Here is a 22,404-nt window from a genome sequence, read left to right as displayed (position 1 = left end):
ACATAAACAGATACATGGACCAAAAAAAGCTGAAATCACTGTTACAGTAGATTGCTGTTCACACACAATTTTGTCTCAGGAGGCTCGGACAGCAGATTCTGTTGCAGATCCTTGTTGAGAATTACTAATATGTTGTTCCTATGTTACATGTGTTACATCTTTTCACTATTTACTACACATGGTCACTTCTCATCATTTTAAAGGCAGCCTAGGGTTTCATGGTACTAATGGACCATAGTTAACCTTTTGATGGATTGGTCATAGCTGACAAACTGCAAAGTGCACACATGACCTTGTCTGTCTTTGGGATAAACTGTTGTTTAGTTGCTAAGTCGTGTCTGACCCTCTTGCGACCCCATGGACTGTAGCCTGCCAGGCTCCTCTGTCCATGGGATTTCCCAGGCAAGAATACTACAGTGGGTTGCCATTTCCTGCTCTAGGTGATCTTCCCAACTCAGGGCTGGAAGCTGTGTCTCTTGCACTGGCAGATGGATTCTTTACCACTGAGCCACCTAGGAGGCCTAGACTCCCAGAACTCCAGGCCTATGCTCTTTATTACCTGATTGAGTTGTACAATTATTCCACATGAAGCCTTGCTGTTGAGTTAGGAAAACTCAGTGCCTTCTGGAGATAGGGATTACGTCTTATTTTCTGGTTTTGTCCTCTGCACTGGTCACTTAAAAGCATTTAACTTCTTAATCAATTGATTGAAATTTTCAGGGAAAGCGTTTTTAAAAATTTTTCCCCTTAAAACACTTGTCTGTAAGTATATCTAACCCCATAAAACTTTTAAGGAATGATCAAGACCAATTGTGATGAGGAAGGCAACTTGGTAACTAAATTTAGTGCTTAGCGAATCAGCCATGACAGTTCTGAGTGATGGAGTTCTTTCCTTCCTAAGGATGTTTTATGAAATACTGTACTGCTACCTACCGCTGCTTCTGCATCTGCCAGCTGACACCCTAAAAATGAAGTCAGGTTAGGGAAGGATGGTCGTTTCCTGGAGTCAAAAGCCCAGCAGGATTGCATTATAAAGTATCTGCAAAGACAACAGAACAGGAGCAAGACAGGAAATCTGAATGAAGCAAAATGGGTGACTTTCCACTTCACAAAGCACCATTTATTACTGCAGAGTGACTTATTTACGGCGTGTTTGTCCTGAGGCAAGTACTGTCCTAGACTTAGAATTCATATCAGAAAGGACAAATCAGATGATGCCTTTGGACAAATACAATGTGGACCAGAATTCAGGAGAAGGGTCCCTCAAGTGAAAACTGAAACCCAGAAAAAGGTTCAGTTGTGTTCAGAAATTCCTGAAACCAAAAGGAAGAATTTCTTTTTCTTTTCTTTTCCTTTTCTTTTTCTTTTCTTTTTCTTTTCTTAAGAGAAGCCATGGGAACTTCATGCTAAGGAGTTTTACTTTTTTCTCATGTGTTGGGAACTAGATAGACAGTACATTTATGATTTCAGCCACTTTTCGGTCCATCCTGTACTTACATTTCTTCCGTGGCATAAAACGGCTGGTCCATCTTGAAACCACTCTGGATGAGTTTGTAGAAGTTAGCATCAGCCGGAATCCCGGGGTAAGGATTGACACCTGGAAAAACAGGAGGGCATATGACCATCCCCTCACCCTTCATTTCTTTACCATTTATTTAATTAGCAAACACTTGGATCCTCAATTCCTGGACCAGCACTGTGAGGTGCCGGGCTCCTGGCAGAAGCCATGTTCCTGCTTGAGAGCAGGTTATAGGACAGACAGACACCATCGAATAAACATAAAGGGGCTCAGGCTGCAACAGAAGACTGGGGGAGCTCTGGGAAGGGGCGTTGAGTCCACCCTTTGAAATAGGAGTGGAGGAGGGGTGCAGAGCGCATGGAATGCAGAAGCCCAGGGAACTTCAAGTCTTACCAAGCGAGAATATTTCCCAGAGTAATATTCCGTACGACCAGACATCGCTCTTAATTGTGTAGATGCCCTCAAACAAGCTTTCAGGGGCCATCCACTTCACAGGCAGACGGGCCTGCATAAAACCCAAGCAGAGGTTGATGGTGAATTTTCCACAAATAAACATCCCTTCTTTCCTCCAGTTAGTGAGATGATCACCTTTTTTTTCTCCCTAGTGTTAGTTGCTCCGGCCTGTCTGACTCTTTGCAGCCCCATGGACTGTAACCCGCCAGGCTCCTCTGTCCATGGGACTCTCCAGGCAAGAATACTGGAGTGGATTTTGCCATACCTGCCTCCAGGGGATCTTCCCGTTCCAGGGATCGAACCTACATCTCTGGCATTGCAGGTGGATTCTTTACCATCTGCGCCACCAGGGAAGTCCATTCTCTCCCTAAGGGCACTCTTACTGCTTCCCTGAGAAAATCTTATTTCCCAAGGGAACATTTCTCACTGTCAAATTAATACTGTAACACATTAGCCTTAGACAAACAAACTTTTTATTTCTTTAAAACCCGAGCTTGCATTTGGCGTTAGTAAGTTTACAGTAGACTTTCCCTCCCCCATCCCCGCCTCCATTCCCTCCCTCCCCACAGTGAGGAGCAGCCAGTCACTTCCCCATAGGTAAGAGGATGCTGGTGAATTAGTGGAATATTTTGTCAAAGCATTTCTTGGAAGAATTTTAGTGGAAATCTCATCCACAGGAATGCGGTGAGGGAGCACACGACATGGCTTCCAGAAATGACGCTGGTGGTGTCTGTGGCTTTAGTCACCCCCAGTAGCTTGAAAGAGGAGTTTCAAATGGGTGTAGCCTCAGATTAGAATCAAGACACAGGGACAGATAGGTTCCTGGGGCTGAGAGTTTTGAAGCATTCTCCATTTCATGGGTTGAGAACCCTTCACTGAGCACATTTAATCTACCGAGTAAAATCAAACCTCGAGAAAGAAACTCTTTTAAATTCTTTTCAAAAGGATGAGCTGGGAGAATCAAGCTGGCCAGTCTGGTTCTTTTGATTAATTAAAGGAATTAATTGTGGTTCCAAATGGAATTGGCTTTCCTGCTTAAGAAACCACCAGCTAGGAGGGTGAGGATTTCAAAGCCATTAGTTCGTCCTATTTGTGACTGCAGCTACAATAAGGGAGGCACAGATCCAAACTCAGCTGAGTGTCTGATTCTAGTGGGAACACAGTTTAATTTTATTTGTAACCTTTATTGTATGTTTACCCTCCACAGACCCTTTCTTCCCTGTTGGTTTTGTTAGTTTATTCCCACAGTGCTACGAGGTAGATGAGTAATCCTCATGGGAAACACTGAATCATTGTAGTTGTGCACAGACTGTGTGGCTTAGACCATTCACTCTCTAACGCGTGTGCTGTGCAATATTCAGCAAGGGATGTTTCTGTGCCCGTTTCCTCAACCACAAACGGGTACTTTGACCACTGAGTCAATACCTGGAATACTTACAATAGCAGTTAGCACCCAGTAACCACAATACCTGCATTCGTTGTTATTATTCTTACTTCAAGAGTAGGGACAATAAAGCATATAGAAATCATAAAAGTGAATAGCCAGAAAGAAGAGGAGCTGAAATCCAGGTATTGTAATTCTTAAAAACCATATTCGTTCAGCTATACACAATTTTATCATCTACTACTTTTAGGAGTTCTCTTATAAGGAACACACCTGTCCTCAGTATTTTTTTTAATGAGGAGATTCAGTGATGTTTTGGCTTCCCAGGTGAGTCCGTGGTAAAGAACCTGCCTGCTGGAGAATTGAACTGCCTGAGGGTTCAGTCCCTGGGTTGGGAAGATCCCCTGGAAGAGGAAATGGGAACCCACTCCAGTATCCTTGCCTGGAAAATCCCATGGACAGAAGAGCCTGGTGGGCCTCAGTTCATGGGGGTTGCAAAAACAGTCAGACATGAGTGAGCACACAAACGCAAACATCAGTGATGTTTCAGGTCTCCTTGCATAACAGTAATAGGATGATAAATATCCGGCAACTAACATTTGATTTAAATACTGTGCCTTTTTAAAATGTATATTTAATGTTTAATTTATATGTTGTATTTTGTAAATGCTGTCTTGTAATGATTACCTATTCCCATGATCGAAAGTATAACACAGTAGTTACTTTATAGCTAAAGGAAATGAAATGAGTACAAGTAACAAGATTTTTTTTTTAAGTGTGGACTGCACTCGAGGCCCTAATTGATAGGTGTGATGCTATTTTGTTCAACTTTTATTATAGATGAACTAGTCCCTGATGCTGCAGAAAAACCTTCGAAGCATAAGGAAGTAGACTGCTGGAAGTTTTCTGAAATTATCATAAATCACAAATGCACTACTGTGAGTGCAGATATTTAGATTAGCAATGACAAAGCACAAAATGTAGAGCACAGGGAACTATACTTGTGATAAACCATGATGGAAAATAATATGAAAAAGAACGTGTATATATATATATATATATATATATATATATATATATATGCATAACTGAGTCACTTTTCTCTACAGCAGTAACAACATTATAATGCTACTATACTTCAATAAAAAAGAATAAAATGATATTAAATAAAATAAAACTCCCCCTCAAACAGGATAAAACTACATGAGAAACAGGAGTCTCACATTCCCCCTGATGACGTAGTTGGAATCACTCATGATATCTCGAGCCAGCCCAAAGTCGCCAATCTTCACCACTTTCCCGTGGGTCACTAGGACGTTCCTGGCAGCCAGGTCCCTGTGAACACACTAGAAAGAAAGAGATGGGAGTGTGAGTTACCAGGCTGTATGTTACCACAGAAGACAATCTCTCCTATTGTTTCAAGTTCAGTAGGAGTTACCAAGGGCTTCCCATCTGGCTCAGATGGTAAAGAATCTGCCTGCAATGCAAGAGCTGCAGGAGACGTGGGTTCGATCCCTGGGTTGGGAAGATAGCTTGGAAGAGGAAATGGCAACCCACACCAGTATTCTTGCCTGGAGAATCCCATGGACAGAGAAGCCTGGTGGGCTGCAGTCCGTGCGGTGGCAAAGAGTCGGACACGACTGAGCGACTAAGCCCACAGGAGTTACAGATGACGGAAGGGCAGGTCATAGAGGCATCTTATCTTTACTGAGTCCTGAGCAATCATCACGATGGGTAACGCAGTGTTTGCACAAGTCAGCTGCTGTGCCTGCAGCCACCAGTGCTCCTTGGGGAACATTCCCAGAGGCCAGGGGGCCGGGTTCTGAGAAAGCAGGTCAAGCAAACCAGAGGCGCGTCTGGCTATAAATGAGACACAGCAGCCCAGCCTCTGCTGGGCTCCCAGAGGGCTGTGGGAGCTTCTGGCAGGGACAAGTGTGTTTTTCCTGACTGGAATGGAAAATAGCTTTGACAATAAAATGGCATAACATATTTTTTAAAATTCGGGAAAAATACTAGAAGTTTGGAAAGATTGACTGAAGTGGAATGAAAAGCAGCCCTGGGCTTCCCTGATGGCTCAGTGGTAAAGAATCTGCCTGCCGGGAGTTTCCTGGCTGTCCAGTGGCTAAAACTCCATGCTCCCAATGCAGGGGGCCCAATGGTCAGGGAACTAGATCACACATGTTGCAACTAAATATCTTACATGCTGCAACTAAATATCTTGCATCAAAGATGCCGCTTGTCACAACCAAGACCTGGCAGACCCAAATAAGTAAAACAAAAAAATATTACAAAAAAAAAAGAATCCACCTGCCAATGCAGGGGACACGGGTTCGATCCCTGGTCTGGGAGCAACTAAGCCCCAGTGTCACAACTACTGAGCCTGTACTCTAGAGCCTGGGAGCCACAGCTACTAAAAAATTAATTTTTTTTCTCCAAAATATTACAAAATAAAATCTCTGCCAGCCCCAGCATGAACTCTGTTCAGAAAATCTTTTCTGCACAGCCTCTCCGCCCTTGGGTCTGACATGCCTATTTCTCCCCTAGGTTCCCAGAACTTAACTGAACATAGTGTTTATCTCAGTCTAGTAGCATCTCTGCTTTCTTTTTCTTCCCATCAGAGATAAGACTGCCTCTGTATCTTGTACCTGTCATGGTGCCTGGCACCAGTCAGCAGGCAATGCAGGATGGATTCACGGAGCCACGGAGGAAACCCAGGGGCAGCCAGAGAAGTAGGGAGGAAACCGAGGGGAGACTGACAGGGTGACCCAGAGGGACCTGCCTGGAGGGAAAACAGGGGAGAGAGTTCCAAAAAGCCAGAGATTCTGCAAACGTTCTTATTAAAACAAGCCCAGGGGGGTAAAAGGCAGTGCCCCTTGACCTCCAGTTGTGAGTGGTTTGAATATTTACCTAACAACAGGCAACCAGGTCCCACAACAGGTCCAGCAACCGGGCTGGACCATCTAGGGAGATGCCATCAGCGTGTGTAAAGAAACTGGTGAAAGCGCTACTGTAGATGCAGAGGTGAGACAGGGGCTGACTCAGCAGCACGCTGCAAAGACAGGAGAGGAGTGTATCCTGGGATGAGGGCTGGGGGAAGGATTAGGAGACTGCGATTCTTTTAACTACAGAGCAGCGATGCCCAGCTTTGGAAAAGCAAAGCTGAGACGTCAACATATATTGACTGAGTTGGCCAAAAAGTCCATTTGGATTTTTCCTTCACGTCCTATGGAAAAAATCCGAATGAACTTTTTAGCCAACCCAATACTTTCAACAATCACAAAAGAAAAAAACAAAAACACCAAAACCTTGGGATTCTAACTGGGGTTAACTAGAATTAATCTGGAGAGAACTGACTTTTAGACATAGAATCTCCCCTCTATGAACAAAAGAGAACTCATTATTCAGGTCTCCCTTTTTGCCCTTTAACCAAGTTTCACAGGTTTCTTCATGTAGATCTTACATGTTTCTTGTTTTATCTCAACCTGTTTCATAGTTTGGTTGTTCTTGTGAATAGATATTTTTCCTGTCCTTCAAAGCTACTGATTGATTCCAGGTTCATCTTTTTCTTAAACCTGGGATATAGTTGACACAATACATTATATTAGAGATAGCACATTTTTAAAATTTTCATTTATTTATTTATTAAATTTTTTGGCCACTCCACCTGGCAAGTGGGATTAGTTCCCTGACCAGGGATTGAACCTGAATCCCCTGTGGTGGAAGTGTGGAGTCTTAACCACTGGACCACCAGGGAAGTCCCTGAGATAGCACATTATTAAAGAAAGAAAAAAAAAAACCAACTTGAAATTATTCTCTTCAAATTCAGGGAGAAAAGAGGAGAGTGCAAAGGGGCATGGAGGAGAGGAAGGGAGGGACTAGAAGACACAAAAGGAAAAGGTAGTGGGGGAGGAAGAAGTTGGGGAAATAAAGAGAAAGTAAGAAGGTAAGAAAACAGGAGAGGAAGTAGCCAGACAAGGGGCTGAAGTCGGCTTACAGGCAGCAGACAGTTGACGCGTCAGAGAACGGGCAGGGCTGAAAGACTATTTTAGAAAGAATGCAAAATTAGGGTAGAGTCCCTGGAATGAGGAGGCTCTGAGGTGTCTGTGTAGCAGCCCCAGTGGATCGGGGATTAGCAGGCTCTCATAGCAGACACAGCTGGCCAGGGTGGCCGGCCTGGCCAACAAGGCACCCAGGATCTGAACACCTCCATTCATCCCCTGGGTCAAATGCAGGGCACAGGCTGAACAACCTGAAGTGACTGTCTTGGCCACGACTACAGGTGGCATTGAGGTGGGATTCCTGAGGACCTCCTGTCTGGAAGTTTCGGGAACTTTGGGCAGCCTGAGAGGGCTGGGATAGCCTTCATGGAATAAGGGATCCCGGACCTTTATACTACAATTAGCCAAGAGCTTAGGTGACTCCAGCAGTGAACAGGAGGGAAAGACAGACCTGAAGGGCTGCAAGTTAAAATAAACAAGGAAAAAAAAACCAACCAGCACCTCTTCTTCCAAATTATCTTTTTGTTGTTGTTGTGAGTTTTGCCTTTAAAAAGGAGCTTACCGACTTAAATTCCAGAAATTCCATTCCTTTGGCCACTTGATATGCAAAGCAAAGGAGATCTTCAAAGGTCAGTACATTCAGGTCTTCTTCTTCCTCCAGCCTTTTTTGGTTTTCGTATTCAATTTCATCTGTAAAATAGAACTGGTCCTCATTTTTGCCTAAATGCAAAGAAGCTGCCTTATGGAAGAGGGGAAGGGCATGATAGGGGGAGGGGATTTAGAATGACAAACTATTATGTATAAAATAAGCTACAAGAATAAATTGCACAACACAAGAAATATAGCTGATATTCTATAATGAATATAAACGGAGCAGAACCTTTAAAAATTGTGAGGCACCATATTGTACATCTGTGCAATATATATTGTAACTTATATAATATTGTACATCAGCCATACTTAAAAAAAAAAGTTACTTTATAAATCTCTGTGAGCACCTCCTGTACAAATGGAGCTGTTACATCATCTTTCTGGTGGCACCAGGGTTAACCTATTTATGCAGAGTACTGTGAAGCCTAGGAGGCTTCCCAGGCAGCTCAGTGGTAAAGAATCCTCCTGCCAATACAGGAGACATCGGTTTGATCCCCACTTTTTGGCTGAATGACTTTGAATAGCTGAGCCACAATTTTCTCATGTGTAAAAGGGGGCTAATCAAACTTTCCTCATTGGACTCTTAGAAGGATTGACTGGAAGAACATTAAGTGCACAAACAGGTCATAAAATGTAGTAGATAATTGGTCTTTCTTTTCCCAACGTGGCAAAAATACCTAGTGCAAAAGAAAAGCATCTGGGACTTCCAGATCCCCTGGAAGATGAAGTGGCAACCCATTCCAGTATTCTTGGTGGGATAATTCCATGGACAGAAGAGCCTGGGGGGCTAGAGTCCACGGGGTCGAAAAGAGTCGGACACGACTGGGCATGCACGCATCCGCATACATGCTGCCTAGGCAGAGTCACCTAAAGAGTCTCTTTGATTAGAGGAGTGAATTCTCCAGCTCTTGGGTGATGAATCAGAGGTCTCAGATGTTCTTCTTTTTTTTTTTTTTGGCGGTGCCACTTGGCTTAGGGGATCTTAGTTCTCCGACCGGGGATCGAACTCAGGCCCCCGGCATTGGAAGCACGAAGCCGTAACCTCTGGGCCGCCAGGGAAGTCCTAGATGCCCTTCTGTTGCACTAGGTAGTTTTGCCACATTGGGAAAAGAATGACCAATTATCTACCACACATTATGAACTGTTTGTGGTTTAATGTTCTTCCAGTCAATCCTTCTAAGAGTCCAATGAGGAAAGTTTGATTAGCTCCCTTTTATAAACGAGACAACTGTGGCTCAGCTGTTCAAAGTCATCCAGCCAGAAAGTGGGGGAACCTGGGGGTTAACCCGACTTCCATCTGACTCCAGAACTCATCATTGCTTCCACTTACTAGGTAATAAGTGGCTCTAATTAATTTATGACTTTTTTTAAAATTTATGACTTTTAAAAAGAATAACCTGACAGATCAAATAAAACAGCGCTTCATGTTTATTAGTTGAAACATTGACATAAAATTCATGATACATACATTGACGGTTTTTCACTACCTTTAAGGCAAACATGCATTAATGAAGTCTTTGGATGATATTAGCAAAGAAAAACATGCTTTTGCATTTACGCACCTTTAAAAAATATAATAGTAAACACAGAACTTTTGCATCTGTTTCTATTTGGAAGCGCTGTTTAGAATAAAATATTACCTTCAGACTGAAATGAATTCCCATTGAACCCTGAGATAGGATCTGAGTCTGGGTGTATTTGAACTTCTCTTGAACCCGGCATACTATTTAAGAAAAGAAAAGTTATATCATTATTTATGTTCTTCTGAGTAGAGATTTTATTTTAAAATATACAATTCATCAAAGAAATGAATTCCAATTACAAATGGGGTTTTAAATTAAAAGCATAGCATCAACTTATCCTTCTCTTGTGTGTGGACATTAAAAACATCTGTGTAATTGAGCTTGTCCATCAAACTAGGTTAAGAGTGATTCCCATTCTCTGTTTGGAACCTGCTGGTTCAAAGAGGACCTCACTCAGTTCTTCCCACAAGCCTACAAGCTGGGTGTCAAAGTCACATTTCACAAAAGAGAAATTAGGCTGGATGAGATAAATATGATCTGCCGAAATCACGAAGCTAATAAGGAGTGTGACTTTCCCTATAAAAGTCCATGTCATGCAAATCTTCTATAGAGAACTTTAAGTGTTTCATCATCATTTTTTTTTCCAAGTTGGCCTTTGTAAAGCTCATTTCCTTTCCCTGTGAAATTAACAAGGAGTAACACTGAGAATCTCTTTTATGTATAAAGTAAAACTCTTCACTGAGGAATTTTGTATGCATGATATACAATGATTCCATTTTTTCTAGCATAAGAGTTTACTCTAATTACAATGTCCATATCTTTACAAAATGGCTTAATGATTTCAGACCACAAATATTCCAAAAGTAATTGCTTCGTGTTTTTAATATCCAGTGACTGGAATGAATCGAAGGTGCTGAGTTGATCAACACAGTTGTCACTAACCAAGGAGTGCTGGTCACACACGACTCCGTTCTAAAACACAGATGACATTACAGAATCCTCTTGGTCTGAGAATATGAACTGAGAAACAAGCACGAAAGGGAAGACTGGTGTGAATTGTTAAGGGCAGCTGCACAAAGACATGCCTGGGGTCTCCATGGGGTCCCCAGCTTCAGGATGTTAGTCTGTCTCAGCACTAGAAGGCCAGAGGCATGTGCTGAAACATACATGCCAAGAAAACAAGGACTCTCAAACGCACCCTCCATACATCCCCCCCATAAAGTTAAAAGTCTCTAACAAATCCACCTCTAGAAAAAGGGACAGCTTTCATGTAGGAAGGAAATAGAAATGCACTAGGGATTGAGGACCATTCTATCAGAGCACCTGTGAATTCACTCTGAGAAGGCTGTTACTGAGCTACTATGTTCAAGTGATCAGCCAGAAATGTCCAAGGAGGAGGACGAGCATTCCGCCAAACCTACAGCCTGTGGGGACCACGAACCACTTAGGAGTCCACGGATGGCAGAGCACAGAGATGAACATCACCCCGACTTTATTTTACTCCCATCGTTATGCCAATCAATCTATCCTAATTTTTCAAAATCCATTTTATGAATTTAGAGCTCTTTTGTGCAATACTCCCAGGACCTGCACTACTTTCTAGGAATATAACAGGGGCTTTGGGAAAGGCGCTCTTTCTTCCTACCAATACCCATGTGTCAACCAGGAGGCCTGACAGATTGAATCACGCACCTTTCCTAAAAGGTCCTATGTCTAGGATGCAATTAGGTACAAGTGGGCTGAAATCACTGGTTCAGCTACAGTGCCTGTACTGCAGGACAGGGAAAACCTCATTGTTCAAATCAGCAGGGAAACTATGGCAAAGATAAATGACCTTCCTAGGTCTTAAAACACATAGATCACACTGCGCTGGACAGTGGTCCTTAGAAACTGGCTGGTGGGATGCATTTAACCATCACACTTTGTCTGTTCTGCAATGTGTTATTATAAACTGTGACAAGTCGCTTACCTGGAATTCGGGTGTGATTGGAAAGTGGGATAAAAACTGAAATTATGTTCCTTGAAAATCTCTGTCCACGTCCTGTGAAATTTTTCTCTTTTACTTCTTAGATAGTTGAGAAGGTCGCCGTAGCAACAGTATTCAAAAATCAAGTAAATTGGTCCTGAAATAGTGATGGTTTTAATTTCAGGTATACAGACACCGAATAGTTTTTTTCAGACATCTATGTAGCAGAAACCGCACTCTATGAGAACTTTGGTGGGGAGAGGTGGGAGCACAATTCTCTCTGAACCTATCTCATCTTGGACTCTAAAGTCAATTTCAGTTTTTTGTCCAGACTCTTTGGAAAGCTGTCTCTTCTTGCCTTTCACTTGGGCTCAGCCAACAACCACTGGCCCCGGGGATTCTCCAGTTTACAATGGATAACAATATGCTGCCTGTACTGGGACCACTTGGTAAAATATATGCTGATTTGTGGTTTGCCTGAGGAGGGAGAAATATATCCCTAGTCACCTCTTAAAGGGCTTCCGAGGTGCTGCTAGTGGTAAAGAATCTGCCTGCCAATGCAGGAGACAGCAAGAGATGTGGGTTTGATCCCTGGGTCAGGAAGATCCCCTGGAGGAGGGCACAGAAACCCACTCCAGTATTCTTGCCTGGAGATCCCATGGACAGAGGAGCCTGGTGGGCTGCAGTGCATGGGATTGCAAAGAGTCAGACCTGACTAAAGCGACTTAGCACACACGCACCTCTTAAACCCACTTTCTCCTTATTTCTGGCTGGCTGACCCTAAAGGAGTGATGCTTGGGCACAGGGTTCGGGCACTTCCAGGCAGAAGGGAGAGAATCAGGGCATGGGCTCCACTGGATTCTGGGACAATAGAGTTTGAAAGCCCTCCATGGCTGCATCTTATTTGAAACAGCCCGGTTGGGGCAGTGGCCAAGCTCTGCAGCCAGGGAGAAGCACCTCCTGGGCAGGTAGAGAGAGACACATAAAATGTGCTTGCGACGCTGTTATTGTTATTTTTTTTAATTTAACTTTTTTGCCATGTCACACCACGAGGCTTGCAGGGTCTTAGTTCCCTGACCAGGAATTGAACCCTGGACACAGCAGTGAAAATGCCACGTCCTAACTGCTGGTGGTGGTGGTGGTTCAGTGCCTAAGTCGTGTCCGACTCTTTGCAACCCCATGGACTGTAGCCCACCAGGCTCTTCTGTCCATGGGATTCTCCAGGCAGGAATACTGGAGTGGGTTGCCATTTCCTGCTCCAGGGGATCTTCTTGACCCAGGGACAGAATCGGTGTCTCCTACACTGCAGGCAGATTCTTTACCGCTGAGCCACCAGGGAAGCCCCCTAATCACTGGATAGCCAGGGAATTCCTTTTAAGTGACTTAGAATTCCATGACATTTCCCAGTGAAGACGGGCACTATCTATACGAATGCATCTAACCCTGAAGCACTGTATGTCTAATCCCACTTGGGTTCGGGGGCTCACACTGTAACTATGAAAAGGAGAGAAACAGGAGAACAAACACCATCTTTGTCTCCAGGCTAAAATGTTTTCTTCTAGGTGATCTGAGTGGGAACTGGTTACCTGACAGGGTGCACGCCCCCAGCAGATTCACGATATTCTCATGGCTGCCCAGGTGGGTCATCATTTTGAGTTCAGACATGAGAGCCTCTCTCTCCGAGTTGTCTGCTTTTTCTGTCAATGGCAGGGCATCACAAATGAAAAACGGAAGTAAAATAGGTACTTTACATTATTTGATAAATTAAAATCTTCCTCTGTTCAGAGAAGATTTGCATAAAAGTTTTAAAATACATTCAATAATACATACATTTTGAATAGCAATACACTATATTTTAAGGCAGAATGTCAAAGATTGCAGCATGAAAGTTGAATCAAATAATGTGCTTTTCTACTGGACTTTCCTCTACCTGTAACATAAAAATCTTTAGAATTGACCCTTAAACAAGAAAAGAAAAAAATAATAATACATGACTTTCCTCCACAGTAGAAGTTAATGAATATGCTGAAGGGAGAAGCATGCTTTTTTTTTTTTTTTTTTGACTTTTGGTTTGTTGAAGTCATAGAGTGACAAGATGGGAATGTTAGTGAGGGTTCCAACCTGTGATCCTCAGATTTAGGACCTTAAATTTGTCAGGAATCCAATGGTCAGGAGGTTGTGCAGGCTGCCTGAGTGCTCATTGCTAAGTTGGCTCTGACTCTTTGTGACCCCATGGACTGTAGCCCTCCAGGTTACTCTGTCCATGGGATTTTCCAGCCAAGAATACTGGAGCGGGTTGCCATTTCCTTCTTTGGGGGCCTTTCCCACCCAGGGATTGAACCCACCAACCCATGTCTCCTGCATTGGCAGGCAGAGTCTTTACTGCTGAACCACCTGGGAAGCTTGGTAAGAAGGTCAAAGAGGACCAATTCTCACCGACCAAGTTCTCAAGAAACTCCGTAATTGATAATGAGGACGATCACCGCTGACTAGGCTAGAATTTATCTACTACTTCCCCTGGAGTAAGGCTAGATGGTTTAGCAAATTTTACTTGGCATCTTGCTTAGAAATGTGGCATGGAGGTACTTATTGGTGAATTTAAAGATCTCCTGTCATCGAGGCCAACGTGCGCAGGTAGTCAGGCCACCTGCCACTGCCAGGAGGGTGCTGGAGCCCTAGAGGCCAGGGCAGGGTCTCAGGATCTTGCCCTCCAGGCACCCACTCCTCCATTTCTTACATTCAGTGGAGACTTGATTGGCTATTTCTGGGTGTCATTGTTTCTTCCTGGAAGATGCTAGCCTTCAAGTGGCTTTTCCAGAGCGTCAGTACTTCTATTTTGACTTGTGTGAGCTCTCAGGAGCATCCAGATTTCCAACCTCTTGGCCTAGGAGTGACATCCTTCTCTGAGTGCGTCGGGACCCACTCTGTGTCACATCTCCCACTGCCTCACGTTGCACAGGGATTCGTGCCTTTCAGGTGTCCATGTCTTGTTCCTCATGACCCAAAGGACATACTTTACAATGACCCTAACTTTTTCAAAGCACTTTCATATACCACTCCCTGACTTTCATTCATTCATTCAACAAGTATTTATTGAATGCCTACTGGGTAGGAGGCAATGTGCCGGAACCTGGGGGGGAATAAATAGTAGAAAGACACAGCCCCTGTCTTCCTGGAGCTTACAGCCTCCTTGAAAGGGGAGACAAGTAAATAAACTACAATATAGTATCGTAACTGCCACAGGACACAAGCAAATCTATCTGTGAAACAGAAGAGGACTCACAGACATAAAGAACAGCTTTGTGGTTGCCAAGGAGGAAGGGCATGGGGGGAGGTGGGGACTGGGAGTTTGAGGTGAGCAGATGCAAATTATCATCTATAGGATGGATAAGCAACAAGGATAAGCTACTGTATAGCACAGGGAACTAAATTCAATATCCTGTGATAAATCATCACGGAAAAAAATATAAAAAATAATGTAACATATGTATAATGGAGTCACTTTGTCATATAGCAGAAACTAATACAACAATTATAAATCAGTTACACTTCAATAAAAATAAAAAATAAATGCCACATGGAAAATGAATGTAGGATGCTGTCCTACACAAGAGGGACACCTAACCCAGACTTGGGGAGAGTGGGGAAGGGGATACTAAATGTTTATGCTGAGACCTGAGGGAAAACAGGAGTTAACCAAGTGAACTCAGAGTGGGAAGGATGAGGAAGAAGTCCTGAAGTCACTGGATGGGCCAAGATCAAGAAAGAGGACCACATGGAAGCAACCTAAATGTCCATCAACAGAGGAATGGATAAAGAAGATGAGGTACAATGGAATATTACTCGGCCATAAAAAGGCATGAGATGGCGTCATTTGCAGAGACATGGATAGACCTAGAGACAGTCAAACAGTGAAGTAAGTCACAAAGAGAAAAACAAATATCATATAATATCACTTATATGTGAAACCTCGCAAAACGGTACAGGTGAATTTATTTGCAAAGCAGACACAGAGAACAAACTTATAGATACCAAGGGGGTGGCAGAGTAGGATGAACTGAGAGATTGGGATTGAAATATACACACTGTTGATACTGTGTATGAAATAGATAACTAATGAGAAGCTATTGTAGAGCACAGGGAACTTGACAAAATGCTCTGTGGTGATCTAAATGGGAAGGAAATCCAAAAAAGGGGAAATAGATGTATCCATGTTACTGACTCACTCTGCCGTGCAGCAGAAGCTAACACAACATGGCGAAGCAGCTACGTGTGTGTGCGCCCAGTTGGGTCTGACTCTTTTGCAACCTCATGGACTGTAGCCCACCAGCTCCTCTGTCCAGGAAATTCTCCAGGTAAGAATACTGGAGCAGGTTGCCATTTCCTACTCCAGGGGCTCTTCCTGACCCAGGGATCAAATCCCTGTCTCTTGCATCTCCTGCATTGGCAAATGGACTTTTTACCCCTGGGAAACCCCAAAGCAACTATACTCCAATGAAATTTAAAAAAAGAAAGAGAAAGAGGACAGCATCCAAAATATACAGATCTGCCCTTATGAGGCTTGCAGACTACTGGGGCAGCTAACACACTAGTTAAATAAATAAACAACCATGTAATTATAGTTGTGATCAATTTTATGGGGCGGGGGGAAGCCCACAGGGAGCTGGGCTACAGCATCCAGCAAGGAACTTGAGCTTATCTGGGGCGTAAGAGATAGCTTCCCAGAGGAAGTGGTATCTGAGCTGAGATCTACGGGAAGAGCAGGCAGTGATGCCGTGAAAGGGGAAGGGGAAGGATGGATGTGCAAAGGCCCTGAGGCGGGAAAAGCACGGCACTCCAGAGGAACCGAGGGCTGGCCGTGTGCCGTGCTGGAGTGCGAGGGCAGAGGAGAGCTGCAGCCACATCGTGCTGGGCTGTGTGGACTGTTCAAGATGGAAGCAACTGGGAAGGTTAAGTAGGAAAAGTATGTGATCAGCTTTGCATTTCAGAAGCATCACTTGGGCTTCAAAATTCAGAAGGAGGTAAGAGTGCACATAGAGTAGCTTCTTAGAAGGCTGGTGCATCCATTCGGAAGAGACAGGCAGTAACAGGGGTTAAGAGAAAAGAGGATGGACTCAAGAGGCACCTGCAGGAAGCCTGATAGGAATAGTTACAATGAGGATGGTTTCTAGGATAAGTCAGTCCTAGGTTCCTGGTTGGCCCAATTGGGTGGCCCATGGCCAATCACTGGTACTTATAACCAATCGGTGAGAGAGGGAGTATCAACCAAGGGCCAGAGTTGGAGGAGTCCACTTTGGATAGGCTGTCTTTGAGGGACCCTGGAACTCCAGTACTCTTGCCTGGAAAATTCTATGGACGGAGGAGCCTGGTGGGCTGCAGTCCATGGGGTTGCAAAGAGTCGGACACGACTTCACTTTCACTTTTCACTTTCATGCATTGGAGAAGGAAATGGCAACCCACTCCAGTGTTCTTGCCTGGAGAATCCCAGGGACGGCGGAGCCTAGTGGGCTGCTGTCTATGGGGTCGCACAGAGTCGGACACGACTGATGCGACTTAGCAGCAGCAGCAGCAGGAGACATTCAGGCATTTGGACATAACCTGAAGCTTAGCAGGGAGATGCAATCGTGAGAACCATTCGTACACGGGATGAGGTCATGGGCGAGCTGAGACAGCCCTTGAGTGTGAGGAGTGGACAGGAAAGTGGGACCCGGAGCAAGTCTTCGGGAACTCCACGTGAGAGATGGATGAGAAGATGAGGGAGCAGCCAAGGACAGTGCAGCAGTCAGAGGGTGGGAGGGAACCAGAAGGATATGGCGCCATGGAAACTGAAGGAAGAAAGCACAAAAAGGTGGAGGGAACTGTCGATCGTGCCAACTTGTGCTGAAAATTCAAGTAATGTGAGGACAGAAAACTGCCCATTAGACTTAGTTCATGGTGGGGGCAGTGGAGGGCGGGGGTCACTGATCACTTAGAGCCAGCTGGGGGCGCTCTTGCTAAGTGAGTGATGCTCAGGCTGGATATTGGGGAGGGCGGATGAGAAATGAGTGTGGAGTGATACAGAAGGCACCGATTGCCTCTTCTACCCAGAGTCCGTGTCACCATGTAAGACACACAGTTGCCTGTAGCAATGGTAACCCCAACACTGAAAAAACCCTAAAGTAGACAGAGAGGAAGAAGAGGTGGACTTGCATTTTATATTCATAATTTAGTGGACACCAACCCCAACTCACTCCCTTTTAAGCTTTGAAGCCGGGCAAGCAGTACCCAAAACCGTGATGGAAAAGAGGAGGCGGCAGGTGGCACCTCCCCCCTCGGCGCGTCTCTGTACCTTTCAGCATCTTGACTGCGACCTGGATGGAGACCCCTGTCTTACTAATTCCGTAGGCGGTCGCATTCATCACTTTTCCAAAAGCACCCGACCCGAGGACCTTCCCTGCAAGATACGTGGTGAGTGAGTGAGTGAGCGTTCGCTGAGGATTTTCCCACAGGAAGGAAACAGGGGAAACATCCGATTCTTACCAAATTCCAAGTTTTCTCTCGGAAACTCCCATTTGAGGTCATACTCATATTCTCTGAAGTCAATGTAGAAGTACTCGTTATCCAGAGAGCCGGTCACCTGCACCATCTGCAGCTGACTTTCGTACCGAAATTGCTTCCGAGAAGAAATAATGAGTCAATTAGCCACAGAGCGTTCTTCAGATATGGGACACAGTGACGGCTTTTTTTTTTTTTTTTCCATTTTTTTTTTAACCTTTGCTTTTACCTTTTTGTACTTGTGACAAATCAGCATGGTTAAAACGGCAATGAAGGGAAGACAGAGGCCAATTGTTGCATAGAATGAGATGTTGTCCTGGATGGAAGGGAAGGGCCCTGCAACGGAAGAGCATCCCAGAGCAGTGGGTGAGAATCCGGAGATCGCAGGCTCGCTACAACCTCTCTTGTCCCGTGTGAGGGGCTGTTATTTGTGACGCTTACAAGCCCTCTATGCACAGAAGCCCACAGAAAAATCAGGCCATGTTCATATAAAGGACACTTCCCTCCCAGAAAATTTTAGATGATTCTGAACCCATTTTATTTATTTATGGGTCATGACCAGGGATGGAACCCATGCCCCCTGCATTGATGCAGAGTCTTAACCACTGGGTGGCCAGGGAAGTCCCTCTGAGCTCAATTTAAAAAATCATTTACTTGCAGGAAAAAAATAAAAAATCATTTACTAGGGGTTTTAAGGATTACATCTATTTAAACCCACAGGATAGTCAGGCCAGATTTTGTTTAAAAAAGAATTCTGTATACCATATATAAAACAGATCAACAATACAGTTCTAGTATATAGCACAGGGGACTATATTTAATATCTTGTAATAAACTATAATGGAAAACAATCTGAAAAGTCACACATGTGACTGAATCAAGAATGTTTGTCTACTATACACAAAGTAGACAAGCACCAAGGTCCCACTGTACAGCAAAGGGAACTATCAGCATATTCTATATTTTGTAATAAACTATAGTGGAAAAGAATCTGAAAAAGAAGACACATACAAAACTGCATCACTAAAAAAAAAAAAAAAACAACAACCTGCATCACTTTGCTGTACACCCAAGACTAACAGAACATTGTAAATCAACTATAGCTCAATTTGAAAAAAAAAAGAAACTTGTCTTCCCACAATGAAGCTGTCATATGAATGTGGGGAAGTTAGTTTGGGGATGCTGGTGATTCTAAACCATTAGTGTAGGCGGCCAGGTTTCAGAATTGCTTAATTTCAGAGGGCTCTAAATATCAAACCAAAAATGATAAAACAGCAGGCTAAAAGGCAAATAAGGAGATGAACTGAAAGGAAAAGTGGCAGAGGCTCCAAATTACTCAACTCTCTCCCTGGCTCTGGGTCTCTGTGTTTCTGTTGTTCAGTCGCTAAGTTGCGTCCGACTCTTTGCGACCTCAGGGACTGTAACCCACCAGCCTCCTCTGTCCATGGGATTCTCCAGGCAAGAACCTGGATTCTCCAGGTTGCCATTTCCTTCTCCAGGGGATCTTCCTGATCCAGGGATCAAACTTGAGTCTCCTGCTTGGCAGGCCGATTCCTTGCCACTGAGCTACCAGGGTCGTCGGGGTAGATGCCCACTATACCAGGAGTCTGAGGTTCTACCCACAATGAATTCATGAGTTACAGTAACATCAGTAGAAGTCACTCTGCCCTTAAACTACAGAACATGTATATTCAGTGGGGATTCCTGCCTGACTCAAAAAGCCTTCTCATCTCACACACTGAACCTACACCCCCAGATAAAAGCCAAAGACAGGGCCTAACTTCCAGTGGGGAATTCCGGAAGGTGGCGAGTTTCAACAGCGACTGCTGTGTACCTGGTGAGCTCAGAAGGATTGTCTCACAGGACGTGCCGAGGGCATTGTAGGCACAACACTTCACCAGGAACCCTTTGACGGCCTCGCTCATGTTCAGCGTGCTGCTCGATATCCACTGTCCAAATACTTTCCTGTTGGCCTTTTTATTCCAAATTCCTTCTGTGATTTCTTCTGTGCAGCTGAAAAGAAATGACAGAGAAGTCAGAGGGGTGTGGCTGTCATCAGATTGGAAGTGAGGGTTTCTCTAATGGGGTCTGTAAGAGACACATCTGTTATACGTTATCAGAAACAATCTATGATCATTAAGAATTATGGTCGACTAGGAAGGTAAGCATTTGAAATGCTCTAGCGTGTCTTCTTAAACTGAATTCACAAGAAAGCGTCAGTATGTCAGAGAGAGTTTCATGTTCTTCTAACACAAGAGAGGCCAAGGTCTGCATTACTTGGGGGACTTGTCTGAGCACTTCTTCCAGATCCAAGATGGTATTGGGTACCCATCAGAGGAGCAAGAAGCCTGGCTTGCAGATGCCTCGGCCAGCACTTGAGGTTTCCCTGTAGAAAACAAGAGGACAGACAAGCTCATGGAGTAATGCACTTTTCAGAAAGGGTTTCAAAGTCAGGTTTATATAGGCTGCCCACGCACTGTAAGCAGTTTTGCTTCTTGGAGGGTGTCTCAGGCAGGACTCAGAGCGGGGGGTCCTTTCCCCTTGTCATGTCACCGTCGGTGCGGGCAGCCCTACCACCTCTCTGAGGAGCACCCCCTGTCCATCACTAGACCCTTCCTGGAGAGGCTGCAGGTGTAGACTCTATCTACTCGCTCACCCTAAAATGAGTATTAGCTCCAGGAGAAGCATCTGCAGAAAAAGTCCAACAAAAGGTACTCGCCTCTTTTCATAGACCAAAGAAACAAAAATTATTAAAACAACTAAATGGCAGGTAGTATGACTTTTGGCCTTTTCTTAACATGATCTTTCAAAGTACTAAAGCCAATAAAGTGACACACTAAAGCACCTTCAGAGAGGACCTGGACTCAGCATCTTAACTTAAACGGATGAGCCCAGAAAGAGGTCTGTGTATCAGCAGAGCCAGGAGATGTGAAAGTACAATTTCAGAACACTTCCACAGGTCAAAACAGTTTCATCACACTCCTTCCCGAAGCCATTGCTTAGCTCTTTCTGGTCCGAGTTAATGCATCATTAAGGAGTCACAAGAGTGAAATAAAATTTCTTGACTACTTGACTTCTGTTTTGTTTTTTTTAATTTCGATTTATTTATTTTTAACTGGAGGATAATTACTTCACAATATTGCGTTGGTTTCTGCCATACATCAACATGAATCAGCCATAGGTATAAGTACGTCCCTCCCTCTTGAACCTCCTCGAACCTCCCACCCCGTCCCACCCCTGTAGGTTGTCACAGAGCCCCGGTTTGCGCTCCCTTCCTTATACAGCAAATCCCCTTGGCTGTCTAATTTAATATGGTAATATATGTCTCCATGCTACTCTCTCCATTCATCCCATCCTCTTCACTTACTTCTTATATTCAGCGTGAACTCTTTTGTGAACTGGGCATCATCATTTTCTGCATGGAAGATATACTGTCCTGGCTGGTGTTTATGATTGCAAAACTTAGATATGCTGTTGGGAAAAGATTAAAGACAGACTTAGCCAGATTCTTTGAGGAGACGCTGAAATGAGTGATGGTGTGCTTGGGGGGAGTCTCCCTGGAGACACTTCAGTCTCTCAAGCTCAGTGGACAGGAGGTCTTCACTTGCTACTCAAAGTGTGGTCCACAAACAGGCAGCGTCAGCCTCAATATTATCTGGGAATTTGTTAGAAACACGAAGCCCCAGCCCCCGCCCCCGCCCCCACCCAACACCTACAGACTGAGAGTCTGCATTTTAAGATCATTTCCTTGTGATTCACACTCACATCACAGGTTGAGAAGCACTGATCCAGGCTGGGGATCCTAAGAGAGACAAGAAGGTTCCAGCCCCTATGGTTACATCCATTCCAGACTAGTCTGACTTCCCAGAAACATGGAAAAACCTTGGCGGGTGGCAGAGCCCATGACCCCCCAACCTCCTGAAGGGACAGCTCTCTGATGTTGGTCCAAGGCAGGACCTATGACCAGCCCTTGACTCCCATAGCAATTAACAGCGACGAGGGCTCAAATCCACTGAGTTTGTCCAGAAATCTCCGGGTGGTCTCAGCAGGCTCTACTATCTACTTGGAGTGCTCATCCATCATACCTACCAGGTATCTGGTATTGGGGATTACCCATCATACCTACCAGGTACCTCGTACAGGGGATCAAGTGGAGCCAACTGATCAGGGACCCTGGAAAGCAACTTAATTATTTAGACCTGATGGAGAAAGCAGGGAGGGGATGCTGTGGACTCCTAAGCAGGAGAGGAAAGTTACGAACAGGATTTCAGTTTAGAGTGAAATGCAGCAGGAAAGTGTATGGAAGGGAAGTCTGGAAGTAGTTGTTCAAGTAACCCAGCAAGTCCTTCATTCATTCATGGATTCGCTCATTCATT

The 22,404-nt window shown here is 44.4% G+C and overlaps 1 protein-coding gene across 1 annotated transcript in view; it reads right to left on the bottom strand.

Moving 5' to 3' along the window:
• Positions 1–22,404, bottom strand: part of FLT3 (fms related receptor tyrosine kinase 3) — a 67,135-nt gene that overhangs the window by 1,387 nt on the left and 43,344 nt on the right. The window contains exons 10-23 of the mRNA XM_061133193.1: positions 21,396–21,499; positions 20,306–20,414; positions 19,863–20,041; positions 18,258–18,364; positions 18,014–18,146; positions 17,823–17,927; positions 13,081–13,191; positions 11,498–11,651; positions 9,646–9,728; positions 7,917–8,044; positions 4,580–4,702; positions 1,913–2,024; positions 1,498–1,597; positions 934–1,039 (exon numbers count right to left, since the gene is read on the bottom strand). Of these exons, the coding sequence (XP_060989176.1) occupies positions 934–1,039; positions 1,498–1,597; positions 1,913–2,024; positions 4,580–4,702; positions 7,917–8,044; positions 9,646–9,728; positions 11,498–11,651; positions 13,081–13,191; positions 17,823–17,927; positions 18,014–18,146; positions 18,258–18,364; positions 19,863–20,041; positions 20,306–20,414; positions 21,396–21,499 (1,654 nt within the window). The remainder of the gene's footprint in view (positions 1–933; positions 1,040–1,497; positions 1,598–1,912; positions 2,025–4,579; positions 4,703–7,916; positions 8,045–9,645; positions 9,729–11,497; positions 11,652–13,080; positions 13,192–17,822; positions 17,928–18,013; positions 18,147–18,257; positions 18,365–19,862; positions 20,042–20,305; positions 20,415–21,395; positions 21,500–22,404) is intronic.

This window comes from Dama dama, chromosome 30 (assembly GCF_033118175.1).
Source record: "Dama dama isolate Ldn47 chromosome 30, ASM3311817v1, whole genome shotgun sequence".
NCBI classification, from domain to species: Eukaryota; Metazoa; Chordata; class Mammalia; order Artiodactyla; family Cervidae; genus Dama; species Dama dama.
This window is presented reverse-complemented; position numbering and strand designations above follow the sequence as displayed.